This window comes from Argentina silus (genome assembly GCF_951799395.1).
Source record: "Argentina silus genome assembly, chromosome: 9".
NCBI classification, from domain to species: Eukaryota; Metazoa; Chordata; class Actinopteri; order Argentiniformes; family Argentinidae; genus Argentina; species Argentina silus.
This window is the reverse complement of record NC_139663.1, coordinates 3,180,029-3,195,028: the sequence shown is the minus strand read 5'-3', so window position 1 is coordinate 3,195,028 and position 15,000 is coordinate 3,180,029. Positions and strand designations below refer to the sequence as shown.

The window sequence follows — 15,000 nt, the reverse complement described above, 5'->3', positions numbered from 1 at the left end:
GTGCGGTCACCAGCAAACGACATTCAATCCACACCACCTCTTTTAGGATGCACACAGCAGCCTCGCATTTGACAGTGATATCACAACACTCAAGGCCACTGGTTTCATAGTGGAAGATCTCGAGGAGGAAAAAGAAAACACAATATTAGATAATCACCTATTTGGTTCAAGATCAAAGCCTTGAAACGTTTAGTAAAGAAACCTGTTATGACTGCATTCAATCCTATCCACTCTTTTTTATCCTTCTCTTCAGCTGTACAGTATCTTACCACATTAAAAACATCAATTTGTTCAATTCTCTTTTCTTTAACGGCAAAAGAGGTCATAAATATATACTGTACACACATACATTTTCTGAGATAAATATATATCTAATATATTTCTATAAGTATATGCATCAATTTATACGTAAATAAATAAATAAATATCTTCACTGGCACAGTATATTTAGTCTTATACTTTTTTTTCACCACTGTAATATTATTTTCACTCTATGGTTATCTAAACTAGGCTTGATACAGTATTCCACTGAATCATTCAAATGATTCGTCACGTGAAACAGCAGAGACAGATCACGACTAGGCACATACAGGTAAGGTAACACAGAAAAGCTAGAGGACACAGGTACTGTGTGGGTGCTTCTGAACACTCCTCTGCACCACAACTCCAATACTCTGGGGGCACTGTTCCAATTTTGTCTTATTTTGAATCCTTAATTACCAATCTGGAAAGAAGTTTGGACCTGGGGGAAGTCAAGTGAGTGGACCTCTCTTTTTAAGTGATTAGTGAAATTGATAAATTGATTCAGGACTTAGGTTGATCCATTGATGCCCTCAAGGATTGGAGTTATGCACTGACATGCAGCACAGTACACTACAATACAGTTCAAGACTAACTCCTTCCATCCTACCTGATGGGGATGAGACGGAATAGACACAAAGATACAGACATGATCATATGTTGAATTGAAGCACATGAAGAACATTTTAGGTGTACAGGAGCAAGTTGTGACTTGTTTGTCTTGTCAGATTATCTCTCTCTCACATACCCACACACACACACACACCCACACACACACACACACACACACAAAGGTGTCCACTGAAGACTGTGATGGTAAAACAGAACACAAGCGTTTTTGGTGAGACAACAACGGCAAAAGAGCAAAAATAATAATAATAAAAAAAGACCGCATTTCAGCTGCAGGTACAGTACAGTATGTTTGGATTCACCTCCAACTACTTCAAAAACTGATTATCAGCAACCGTTAGTTAAATTCTGAGAAAATAAACAACATGATCAGTAAATGTTGTCAGTAGAACACTGCAAAGACCAAAGGCAAGGTACCAGCCTCGGGAGTCCACTGTACCTGTGCCAGCCTATAAGCACTAGAGCATTACAACCATGCCAGCTCACAGGCACCTGGTCACCCAATATAGCTGGCTAAGCAAGCCTTCAATCACATGGTTATTCTGGAACAAGCCAGTGCAACCAACTAGTGGGATTACAGTCAACCACAAAGTAATTTGGTGACCCAGTCATCTGCTTACTTAATCAGTCATTAGGTCTTCTTGTAAACTATCAGTCATTTGGTAAACTAGTCAGTCAATAAGTAATCTGGTAAATGAGTAAATCACTATGTCATCTGGTAACCCAGTCAGTCAGTCAGTCAGTCAGTTAGCCAGTCAGTCAGTCATCAGGTAACCCAGTCAGTCAGTTAGTCAGTCAGTCAGTCAGTCTGCCAGTCAGTAAGTCATCAGGTAAGTCATTCAGTGAATATCTGGAGATCCAGTCAGCAGCAGAATGTCAGGGATGGTGATGAGGTGATGGTTGTCTCCCATCTGATCATATCAATGTGATAAAAAAGAAAAAGGACCCCGAAGGGTCGTCCAGGGCTTGCCTGTCTCTGTATCCTGTGTGGGGAAAAAACACTCCAAGTTCTCTCCACCCCTAGATACACTGTACATCTCTCCAGTTCACACACAGGGGTTAGTTCAGTCCAGAGGGTGAGGAAGTAGAAGGTAGCCATTTTGAAGAGACTGATGATAGACTAAAGAGTACATCTCACATCTCACTCTTACATGATCACCCCCGATATCAGAGCATGATAATGAAATGTAAACCTCTCTCTCTCTTTAAGGTGACAACAAGAACAGTACCACCCCCCACTTCTCCATCCCTCCCTTCCCCTTTTCCTCCCCCTGTCCCCTCCTCCACCTCCCTCCCCTCCAATCCCATAACCCCTGACCCTTCCTGATGCATCATGTGACCTCCAGGGAGGCGGGCGAGACGCGGTCGCACTCAGCACGGGAACGCAAGCTGTGCCACTGCTCGACGGGCGTTCGCTGGCAAGCCAGTAGGCGGCGCCAGTGAGATGTCTCGGGGGGACCCGTGGAGAACTGGCCAATCACGATGCGGCCCACGAAGTCATTGCTGCTCTTCATGTTGTGGCCATAAACTGGTGGGTCGTGGAGGTGGGTGGAGGAGACATGAGGCAGAGAGGGCAAGGAGGGGAGGTGGGAGGAGGAGAGATGAGGCAGAGAGGGCAAGGAGGGGAGGTGGGAGGAGGTAGAAGAGAAGAGAGAAGACCAGGGACAGAGAAAAGACAGGGAGATAAGGAGAAAGGGGGGAGAGGGAGGGTTGTAAGTTAATTGCTTCTATGAAATCCTATACAATATGCACTGTTGAAATATAGACAATAACGCGTAATTCAAATGAGAACTTGAGAGAGACATTAAACATTTGGGCATTGGGCAAATGCAAATTAGGATATTAGCCCTGGTCTTAGTGAAATTAATTATCATATTATCTTTTAAATGGATTGATCCTGAAAGGGCTGTCATAGAGGCATGTATTGCCATCCCTTTCTCAGATTATCCCTCTCATCCCTCTGTTCACTACTCTCCACACGGCAAATGGATTAGGGGTTGGGGAAGAGTTTGCTTAATTTCATCAGGTTTGCTTGTGTAATAGATTGAAGGATTCCATTTTCAACTTGCTGGGTTAAACAAGGGGTGAATCTCAAATGTCTTTCCTCGATTCCTCTTGTCTTCTCACCTCGTCTCCTTCAAAATGCATTGGAGGAGAAGGTCGGAAGGTCGGAAACTTGGATCTTCTCCTCCGAAGCGTTTTGAGAAGGAGGTGAGGACTGGAACCTACAGGTGCGACTTTATATGTGGGAAAAAAATGCTGCTAACGTAGCTATCCGCTACACATGTCACAACAAATCACTGCATTCTATCATTGGTTTGGAGAGCGTTGTCCTATTGTTTACAGTACCTACAGAGGATCCTATTCTCCAGATTTAGAAATACTCAGAGTGAGAATGTCACCTGCATTACTATTGGTGTAGTCTTGCGTAGACAGACTTCTCCCATTCACTTTGCTGAGGAGAAGTCTGTAGACTGTGACTGCTATGGCTGCTACATGGAATATCCCATCCCGCTGTGTGATCAAAGCTAGGGGTGAGCAAGTGAGGGGCATGCGGTTGCTAGGCAATGGACGGCCCTCTAGTCAAGGTTTATCCCCACCGAGGCGAGCCAAGGACCCCTTCACCTTGGGGTCCGTTCAAGGGCCTGACGTTACCCACCACAGTCACAGTGAAGTCTACGGCTATTACTTAGCTTATTAACAGTCTAGGAACTCAATGTGTTTACATTTCTTTCTAAAGGATATTGTTCACTCTATCTATAGTGGGACAAAGAGATAGGGAGACATGGCGGGAATTGGGCAGACACGTTACTACACGACCACACTCAGACACTAGGACATCAATATTGCATGTGTGCATGCAATCTACTTGATCTGATAATGCTTCACCTCAGATCGAGATGCTGTAAGCAGGCCTGGGTGAAATACATATGTCAAATTCTTTCAAGCACTTGAACTAGGCTTGATTTACTTTCCCTGGTTCAATGAAACAGATGGAATGGTCCCAAAAGTGCAAAGTTCAAATCTAAATCAAACGTACCTAAACAAGTATACAACAAGTACTTGACATACTGTATTTGACCAAGGCCTAATTGTAATACTAGTGGTATGGGAGCAGTAATCTGCAGTAATATGTTGGCCCCTTTTTGGTTTTGTTATTCATAGGATCACTGGCTGGCCAGAAAACATGTACAGCAGGTGTCCTACATCCACCACAGGTGTCTTCTATAATCCTCCCTAGGCCCAACACATCTCCACAGCAGGCCTGGTGCACATGGGTGGGTTTGAGGAAAAGACTGGCAAGAAAGGTTTGGCATGTTGGTTCAATGACATCATCACTCTGTTTCCTTTGCCTGTATACCTCATTCTGGCCGAAAAAACAACAAAGAACTCTTCTCTTCTCTCTCTGCTCTCTCACTCTTTCCCCCTGTCCCTCATTCTCTGTATATCTCTCTCTCCTTCTGTCTTTCTCTCTATCCTCTTCCCCTCTCCTCTCTCCATCCCTCTCTCCCACCCTCTTTCTCTCCCTCTTTCTGTCTCTCTCTCTCTCTCTCTCTCTCTCTCTCTCTCTCTCTCTCTCTCTCTCTCGCTCCATCTCTCTCTGTTCCTTGTGTAGCTCTGTAACTCTGGTCTCATTCATATTTGATGCATCATGACTCAGACTGGGACACAGATGTGTCCGAATGAGGAATGTGGTCGAGGGGAAGACAGAACACGGAGCACGGAGCGACCTCGGAACATTTAGAGAACATTTCAAGCTCCGGTAACCACCACCAGGATATAATGTGTGTGTGTGTGTGTGTGTCCGCGTGCGTGCAGGTTAGTCCGTGTCACCCTAAAACCTAAACAGGACAAATAAATGAATCAACAAACCTCAGTCCAATGGGTCTGACATGAATCATAGTCTCTCTAAGGACTCACTTCACACACAAAATCCTCCCACTCCCACTGCTGCTGCAGCGACACAATCAATAAGCAATCAAGAGGTCTAAACACCATCTTCCCAGGTACACTTCAGACATGGCCATTGATTGGACTATAATGTGGCGATATTGATTGCATTGATTGATGGAGGACTACTGATGTCGGATGTATAAGCTACTGGTACGCAGTTGTAACAAATCGAGGACCATCATCATCATCATCATTATCATCATCATCATCTACAGGAGGGAAACTGGTTGCTTGGCTTGGTTGATGTAAGCTCTGAGAGAGAGAGAGAGAGAGAGAGTGTGTGTGTGTGTGTGTGTGTGTGTGTGTGTGTGTGTGTGTGTGTGTGTGTGTGTGTGTGTGTGTGTGTGTGTGTGTGTGTGTGTGTGACGTCTGGTCTCTCTCACACCCTGTCGTGTACATGACACTGGGCTAAATTTAGCCTGGGCTGGACAATAAGGAGCTGACCCAGACTGAGTGGAAGAGAGGAGGGTGGTCTGATAAGAGACATATATAGCACAGAGGGAGTTGTCTGGTTTCACTCAGCACCACAGACTGCACACAGAGAGGGATCATTAGATGACTGTGCTGAGGAGAGAGAGATAGATAGAGATAGATAGATAGATGGAGAGAGAGAGAGAGAGAGAGAGAGCGAGAGAGAGAGAGAGAGAGAGAGAGAGAGATGAGAAGTGATTAGAGAGAGATGGATGGGGAATGTGACTGATTAAGAAAAAGTGAAAGATGAGATAGATGAAGAGAGACAGACCAAGAGACTGAATGTGCATCATTTTAAAGAGACACAGATACACATTTTGTTTTCCATCCACCCAAATCCCACAGTCATTATCCAACTCACTCATCCTAGACAGCCTCAAAATATCGACCACAACATGCCAACCACGGCTCAAACCTCAGCCAAGCAACATCCATAAATCCTTTTATTGTTAGTCCAACTTGGCAAACCCTAACATATGCCACAGCCAGAATCATTGACCATTGCTGCAACATGGCCTTCTCAGCTTATGCCGCTACTTGAGTACCCTTGAAAACCACAACATGGCAACCCAGTCTTAAGCCAGGATCCAGTTTTAGGTGATTCATTGGAGCTTCAGACATCTTCTTTTACTCCAACATGACAACCCATGTCGTGACCAAACCCGACTCCTGCTCTAGATCCTGAAAGGCAGCATTCGACATCCTCAAAATGTTGCTTCCAGGACCAATGTGGTAGCCACATTCAGAAACATTGCTTTCTTTTGCTCCAAAATGACAAGCCTATCTTAAACCCAGCTTCAGACAGGCATCGCTGTAAGTAATAAGGTAAATACTGCTGCCATTTAAGCTAGCTAGTAATAAGGACCCCAGCGACACCGTGGCGACAGTCACCATAGTGATTACTCTAATTGTCAGCATTGGGACGTGTCACCTTTTTTCGAAGGCTGTCACTGACGTTTCCAAATGACTTTTTTCCCTGTCTCTCTCACATCCTTTTTTTATTTTTTTTATTATTTCTCTCTCCTTTCCTCTCCTTTTCCTCCTTAACACTTAAAGTGTTATGGAAATAGAGACGCTGACTTGTGGGCCCCCAATTAGTGCATAGCGCAGCGATGAGTCAGACAGGGTCAGTGCTGCAGGGAATGAGAGGGAGAAGGAAAGAGAGAAAAAGAGAGAGAGAGAGAGAGAGAGAGACTGAATTTAATGACTCTTCACTCTGGAGGTCTGTAGGGCTTCAATATCTGTATGTGAATGTATGTGGTGTGTGTGTGTATGTACGTGTTTCTCGTTTAATTTCTCTGTCTCTGTTTTCTCTCCATCAGCGCAGTAGGAAAGAGATATGTCAGCCACCATGGGTGTTGTGTTCTAAATCAGTTGGAACCACACTGTGGAAAGGGGAAGTGTATTCTAGGTAGGGGGCATATGAGATTACATGATTATCTTGGGGAACGTTCACACCAATTTACATTCAATCTGCCCCGCCTAATTTGGACACAGAAAACAAAATTCTATTATATAATTATATAATTGACCAGCCATCACTGATGGTATTAGGGGAAAGGGAGGAAGGAAGGAGGGAGTGATGGATGGATGGGTGAACTTATCACTTGAGATTTACCTGTCCATCTGTCCCAGTCTGCATGACCATCTGTCTATCTACTTGCCTGTGTGTTTGTGTGTGTGTGTGTGTGTGTGTGTGTGTGTGTGTGTATCCATTCCTATCCACTCTGTCTCCTTCACTCTACCCCTCTCTTTCTGTCTATTTCTTTTTCTCCCTCTTTTGCTTCCCCTCCCTCTGGATCTGTAGAGAAGGGATCTCTCTCTGCCTCTCTCTCTCCCTCTCTCTTTACCCTCTCTCTTTAGCTCTCTCTTTACCACTTCTTTCCTCCCCCTCTCTCCCTCCCGCTTTCCTTCTATCTGGAAGTGGAGTCTCACCGGTGAAGACGAGGCTGACCTCGCTGATGTCCTCGTGGGGAACTCTGAAGCTGAAGGACTCATTATAGAAGGGGTCGATGGTCCCTCTCATACACGATGTCTTCTTGGTCTTTACCAGCTTCAGCCCCGTCACCAGCTGCACCTTCACAAATGGGTCTAAGAGAGGGAGGGAGGAGGAGGGGGGAGAGAGAGAGAGGGGGGAGATATATACATTCTGAACTAAAGCTCGTAGAGACTTTAGATATATTTTCCAAAACAATTTCATTTATGATCCCCTCTGAAATAAATGTAAACCATGTAGTAATAATATTAATGCTCCCATAGCAAACCAGGGCACTCCTGAAAATATTATTGTGAGAAGTGAGCACCTCAATAACTACTTTAAAGGCAATCTAGGTGAATTATTCCTTTAAGGCCAGAACTAGCTTCAAATAGGATTTGAAATCCTTTAAAATACTTATCTGTGCTTGATTGAGTATGCCTGGCATGATGGAACCAATAGAAAAAAGTCCCAAAGGTGCAAACCCTGCCCATCTGGCACTCCAGGCAAGCTCATGAAACAGTCAAAGTAGTTGAACGAATTTTAAATACTTTTAAACCAGGCCTGGTTTGGATGGTTACCTGAGCCCTGGCACATGTCCGTCTGCAGCAGCTGCTTAGCTCTAATGATGTCCACATTGAGTCTCCCGGCGCTGGGCAGGTAGTTTAGAGACAGCAGCAGCTCCCCCAGCTCCACCTCGTTCTGGTGAGACAACATAGAGGTTAGGGATGGGATCAGGAATCATATTTTTTCACTGTCTATCTGTCTGTCTGTCTGTCTGTCTGTCTGTCTGTCTGTCTTTGTCGGTCAGTCGGTCGTTGGTCTGTTCCACCCCCCCCCCCCCCCCCCCGTTCCCTAATTGACTACCTCAACTCCACCACAATCTGCCGAGGATAAGTATTTTTGCATATTGACAAATCTGTAACTGAAAACAACTTGTAGAGCAAAACTCCTGTGTCTGTTCCACGTATGATTGGAGAGAGACACAGATGTGCAGACAGACAGACAGACACACACACACACACACACACACACACACACACACACACACACACACACACACACACACACAGCAAAACAGGTAGGTTGGCCAGTGTAGCAGGGAGAATAGCTAGCGTGCAGCTTTGGACACTTTCAATAACATGGCTCATGTCCCTCTGAGCTCAACATGGGTTCTGCTGTGCCTCTCACTGTTCGTTTGTCATCCTAACACAGCACTAAGGACACAAAGCTAAAGGCCACAACAGCCACATACTGTAATACAATACATCTATGATGGAAACCACCACTACCAACTAAGGACTGAGCCTCTGAAGACTCCATTCTTGAAGCTAAAGGCCACGACAACAGTATAACAGAATGTTGTGTTATATTGGAGAATGGCTGAGAAATAATTCCCACTCGAGAGGCCCCCTGACTCAAAACGGTCAAAACAGCAATATCGTTTGATAGAATCATGATGGGAAATCTATATACAAATTATGGTGACCACTGATGACTCAAACATTTGAGCTACAGGCTACAAAAGCAGCATAACTCAATATACAATACAATACAAACACATGGACATCTGTGTGCATAATCTACTAAGAAGAATCTCAAAGTCAAAGGGTCAATCTCAAATGGTCAAAACAGCATATTATATGATTATACATCCACATAATTAAAAACACAAATAGAATCAGCAAGGGCCCCAAAAAGCCCAAGCCTTGAGTCAAAGTTCATGGTTTCAATATTACATTTATGGCATTTAGCAGATAAATATCAGACATCATTCCTCTTCTTGAGAACTGCCTTTCTATCAGTATCAAAACATTAATAAGTGTGGAATGCTTATTTTGGATGGCAGTTCCATGTGAAGGTTTGGCAAGGAAAAGTGGCTATATTTTGTTAATAGCAAAGCATATCTAATATTAATAATCTGACTCCAAGTAATGTAATTATCACTATGTGCAAAGAATTGCTGAGTTTGTACTATATACTTATACAATTATAAGGCAAATTTAAAGGCAAATACTTCATAGGAAAATGTTACATTCTACCCTCACGGGGGGCAGAATTGATCCCCCTTCATGCATGGATGGAAAACACAACAGAAAGAGGGAATGGCGTGCTGGAAAAACACCTTCAGGGAGCATGTTAACAAGGACATAGAAAGAAAATAAAAACCTGCACCCGCCAGAATGACTGTGGTTATTAGAAGACTCAGACTGGCAACAGCAGTCAAACCCCGGCTGGAAACACAATCATGTGATCTGGACCTGAGGGTGTACAGCTGCATCTTCTCTGCAACAGGCGGAACAGTGACAACATATGCTGTGTCCCCGAGCTTTCACAGCTCTCGTGACAACAGACACGCTGCTGGCACAGCGTTGTCCCTCTTGTGATCAATAGAAACCACAAGACATCAAGAAGTAAATACCGGAGGAGAGGCTCGATAATTCACGTCAATAAGTGTCAAAAGAAGGGAAATCCACTGTTCTTAATGGGTTTTAAACAACAAAACAGTATCACAGACTCAATAACACGCATTTCCTCCTACCTGTGAGCTGGGCACGAGGGCCTTCCACCAGTGCCCACCTTTGACCAGGTCCACCTCGCTGAGTGGCAGCGCCACCTTCCCAATGACACAGTGGCGCGAGAACTTGTCAAAGTCCACGACTGACAGGAGCAGCGTGCGCCTCTGGGCCTCAAGGAAGGGGATGTCAAAGGTGAAGCGCTCCTCGAACACTGGGTTCTGGGTCTTCCTCTTCACCCCTGTCTGCCGGGAGTTCTTGTGGTCCGGCAGCAGGCTCATCTTCACGTAGGGGTTAGAGTGGGCCATGTCCTGGCGTGCGCCATCGCAGGTGAGCGGGGGTGGGAGGTCACGGGCCTCGATGACACGGACACCCAGGTGACCGTTGATGAGGTCATACCTAGGGGAAGAGACAGAGAGGGATTAAACAGACAACTATGTTGTACATTTCAAGATTCTTTCAGGACGTGTCCATTTCAGGAGGTCCTAAAATGGACCTCATTAAAGTGAATGGGACTGAAGAGAAAATAGAACCAAAACGATTGGAACTCTCCCTTATAAAAATGCAGTACATCCTGGTATCTTTAATGCATGTATAGATAATACATAGAGAGATCTCTGTGTATCTTATTTTGTGCTGAGTTCGTACTGCGTGCTGAAGTGGAGCATGCCCAGTTGGTAGCGTAGCAGGATCTCGTCATCCGTCAGCGAGTCAACATCGTCCCCAGACGAGTCAAGGGAGTAGAGGCGTGGCTCCAGTTTGCGGAAGTAGTCGTCCGGAGGTGGCTGGGGCCGGCGCAACGGCTGGATGACCTCCTTCCTGGGGCCCATGGCCCAGAATTCAATTGGTTTCACGTCCACAAGTGGAGAGCTGGGCCTACGGGCGTCCAGACCTGAGAAAAGGGGGGGGTGGGGGGGTGGTGAGAGTTTAAGCTGTGATTTTGGGAGAGATTTGTCAAAGGTAGATATTTCATTGAGTGGTTTCCTAGTTCAATGGTTCGGTGAACTCCAGCGTGACTCACTAGAGAGTTGTCGGACCAGACTAAAGGTGGAGCGGGACATCTCCAAGCTGGAGCGCCTCCGGGCCGGAACGCTGTCCTGGGGCATCGCCATGGCATTGCCCGAGGTGATTCCAGAATCTGTGTCCTTCTCATTTTCACACTCGTTCACTCTGAGATAGAAACAGACAGTGATGAGAGATCAGAGGACCATGAGACTTCAGTACTTCCTACTTTCTAAGTCGTTAGAGGGGTTCTCCTAGTTTCGTTTCCTGGGAAATGTAGTTACTTGGAGGTGATTTCTGTATACCGAGTACAGAGTGTACTTATGAAAGCATGCTCCCTGAGGTACATTCACTCTTATTGTTTGCGATCATAAATGCTAATGTAAGAAAAGCAGTTGTGGCTATGTATGGAAATTCAGAGAGTGGATTGCAATCCTCCTAATGCAAATATAGACTACTTTCAAGGTAAGAAAACATCTAATAATGAGAAATGCTGTATTTTGTGTGAACTACCCCTTTAACCCGAATCAGTCCAGTAAAGCTCAGTAAAGATTTACACAGAGGTGTCAACAAAGTGAAAACACAAATAAGTTATAATTGAGATTGCTTTGGATAAGACAGTCAATCAAGCAAGTATATAAACATCAGATAACTAAGAATGACAAATTGAGTCAATGAACATCAGTGAAATTCGTTAAAAAGTCAGTGAGCCGCGAACAATTGACATTTTCTACCAGTGAGCAATGACCTTCTGATAGAAAAGACACAACTTCCATGATGACACATCCTTCTTTTCTGTCTCTCATCATCATTCCGTCTGCCTCTGCAATTGGCAAATCAATACACATACACCCTGATGAATCTAATGCTTTCATTATGGCTCTGTCAAGGACACAGAGTGGGGAGGTCTCTATGAAAATCAGGGCTTGAGGAAAAATGTTGAGAGAATATGAGCATGACGACACACACACACACACACACACACATAATCAAGCCCAGTCCAGCACATTAGTACATGTCCTGCCTAGGGGCAGCATGGTCCGGGGGTAATGTTGTTTGTATCAAATCATGATTAATATTATTATTGGCCAACGCTGAGATGAATCCACAAGAACATTGTTTTTCCTCCGCTGGTTCTCAATAATTCTGTTCAGGACTCCATCCCGGACGCCTAATTCCCAGTCATCCCTTGGGGATCATCAAGGACCCTTTGTGTCCATGACGACAGCTCACAGGGAGATAGTTGTCACGGCAACAGGGCAATCTAAAACACATGGCTTGAGGAGGAAACAGGAGAGAAGGAGGGGGGGGCGGGGGTGGGGGGGGTTGCTGGACTTTAGGCTGAGAGAGAAAGAGAGGTAAATGGACTTAGGTGATACCAACTAGGAGAGGGGAGAGATGGACAGAGAGGTCAGATTATATGAAACTAGAATAATGTCATGTTTGTTGGAGGGAAGGATACAATTTTAGATTTCATTTAGTGAGAAGATACAAGGCTGGCTGCACATGACATTTTATCAGGTAAATGCTGACATATGGTTTGTATCGTATCTCAAATTATTTTATTACATCCCCTGCGAGGCAGCAGTGTGTGTGTGTGTGTGTGTGTGTGTGTGTGTGTGTGTGTGTGTTTGTGTGTGTGTGTGTGTGTGTGTGTAAGTGTGTGTAAGTGTGTGTGTGTGTGTGAGTGTATCCCTCCGTCCAGCACTCACTGACATCACCAGGAAAACATGTTTATCTTAATCAGCAACCTCATACTTCAGCGAGACCTTTGGTCTCTTTAACAGTTCCTCCACCCCCCAACTGAACTGCAGGATGAGTTCACCCAGGGCAGTGACGTCACCCTCAAGTCCCTCAAGAGACCATCAATGGACTCTTCCATTCCACCAGAAAACAGGTGTGATTGACAGAACTGTTAATCTCTGATGATTTCCAGAACCACACAGTGACATTTTGCCTCATTTGAGAGGACAGCCTTTTCCATCTATTTGTTTTCTCGCTATTAAAACTTGCTTTGTTCAACATGATCTCAATTAACCTCTGTACTCATATGTATTCATAACAAATAATTACTGTGGTAATGACTTTCTATTTATACAAACACATCAGGTCATATCATCATCTGACTCTCATCATCTGAGTGAAACTCTATCAGCTCTATCTGCATCTCTGTGTATTTGGGTTAGGCTGGGTTCAACACATAATCAATATCAACATCATCATCATCATGAGTTTGATCATTACCATTATCATCATTGGCATCATTGTCATTCTTATCATCATCATCATCCTTATTATCATCCTCATTATCAAAACCTTGGAGAGCGAAATAAAGGCTTGTGGGGAAGCATCCACATCTGCCGTGTGTGTGTGTCTGTGTGTGTGTGTGTGTGTGTGTGTGTGTGTGTGTGTGTGTGTGTCACTCACAGCCAGGAGGGGGTCTGCGCAGGGAAGGGTCCCAGTATCTCCACCTCCTCATCACTGGGGGGGCAACAGGTGCACTCCCAGCACCAGAGCAGACAGGAGCGGCAGGACCACCGACACAGCAGACAGTCTGACAGCCTGGCCAGCAGACCCTATGGAGGTGAGAGAGAGAGGGAGAGGGAGAGAGAGAAGGGGGGAGGGGGGGGTCAGAAGGAGAGAGAGAGAGAGAGAGAGAGAGAGAGAGAGAGAGAGAGAGAGAGAGAGAGAGAGAGAGAGGGATAGAGAGAGGGCAAAGAAGGAGGGGGGGTTTGCAATGAAACAGGGAGAGAGAGTTATAGTTTGTAGTTGTGTAAATCAAACACACCTCTGAAAGCACAGTGAGGAAAGCCACTATCTGCATTTGATTGAATCCCAGCCTTTACCACAAAGATGCAATTCATCAGGTGAATTGCAATTCCGTCTCTCTCTCTAGACCTTTCGTACTTGAGCTGTGTTTGCTTGAGCTCAATATGGGCGAGGGCACGCACAGCACTTTAAGGGACATACAACTGTCACTCCTCTATAGATCTTCCAGAAATCTAATCAGGTTTGCTGATCTCCCTTGATCCCTGGTGAGACCCTGAGGAAGGGGATGTGCTAGTAAGTCTAAAGTGGCTTCCTCTCTTTGTCTCCTTTCCTTCATTTTCACTGACGAGAAACAAGAAAACTGGACTGGTGAAAGCAAATACCTGATAGTCATCTTCTGTACTGCTTTCACCGCTCAGATTCACTCATCATGCAAACTTTCAGATCAGTGCAGGCCGAGGAGAGGGGACGAGGAGAGGAGGCCACTTTAGACTATTGAGACGCACCAATGCTTTTCCCACAGACATGAATGAAGGGATTCAGAGGGATTTGCGTCAACTCAGAAACACTGATACAGTACAGGCCTCCCACATCCCAAAACAGGACACATATAGTAAGCCAGATGATTCTAGTCTCAGTGACATTGTCAATGGATGCTGTGAATCTGTATCATGGCCTCATCTTGTACATTTTTTGTCCTTCTCTAAATGTATACCCCCCTCCACCCCTGTGCCCCCCCCCCTCACAAACACACACACACACGCACGCACGCACACGCACGCACACACACACACACACGCACACACGCACACACACACGCACACACACACACACACACACACACACACACACACACACACACACACACACACACACACACACACACACACACCTTTTTTTCCCGCCTTCAATTACCTTTACATTTTTTATGTAAGTTCAGCCAACCGGACAAACTACTCATGAATATGTAAACGAAAGCAGGGCCAAATCATCCAAAATTAATTGAAAGCTATCCCGAGGAGAGAGTGATGCGAAATGAGTTTCGTTGACAGTCAGAAGCGGTTTGAGATTCAATGACGACAGTGATGGGATGCTCGAGGGGGTGATGCCATGTACAAAAAGGGAGCTTTTTGTCTTTTTTCTATTTTCCTCACTTGTTTCCTTGCTCCACCCGGCATCACGATTCCAATCAGAGAAAGAGTGGGTCACGCAGAGACCGAATGATTGCTTGAAATGCAAAACTGCCCATAGAGTTGATGAAAATAGCTGTTTAAGTGTGTGTGTGTGTGTGTGTGCGTGCGTGTGTGCGTGTGTGCGTGTGTGCGTGTGTGCGCGTGTGCGCGTGTGTGTGTGTGTGTGTGTGTGTACAGCTGGGGATTGGTT

At 45.2% G+C, this 15,000-nt stretch overlaps 1 protein-coding gene across 1 annotated transcript in view; it reads right to left on the bottom strand.

Moving 5' to 3' along the window:
* Positions 1-2,261: 2,261 nt before the first annotated feature.
* syt17 (synaptotagmin XVII) overlaps positions 2,262-15,000 on the bottom strand; it is a gene marked incomplete at its 3' end in the record, with an annotated part of 15,455 nt that continues 2,716 nt past the window's right edge. The window contains exons 3-9 of the mRNA XM_083676394.1: positions 13,276-13,424; positions 10,868-11,016; positions 10,495-10,738; positions 9,873-10,245; positions 7,912-8,032; positions 7,291-7,446; positions 2,262-2,458 (exon numbers count right to left, since the gene is read on the bottom strand). Of these exons, the coding sequence (XP_083532520.1) occupies positions 2,262-2,458; positions 7,291-7,446; positions 7,912-8,032; positions 9,873-10,245; positions 10,495-10,738; positions 10,868-11,016; positions 13,276-13,424 (1,389 nt within the window). The remainder of the gene's footprint in view (positions 2,459-7,290; positions 7,447-7,911; positions 8,033-9,872; positions 10,246-10,494; positions 10,739-10,867; positions 11,017-13,275; positions 13,425-15,000) is intronic.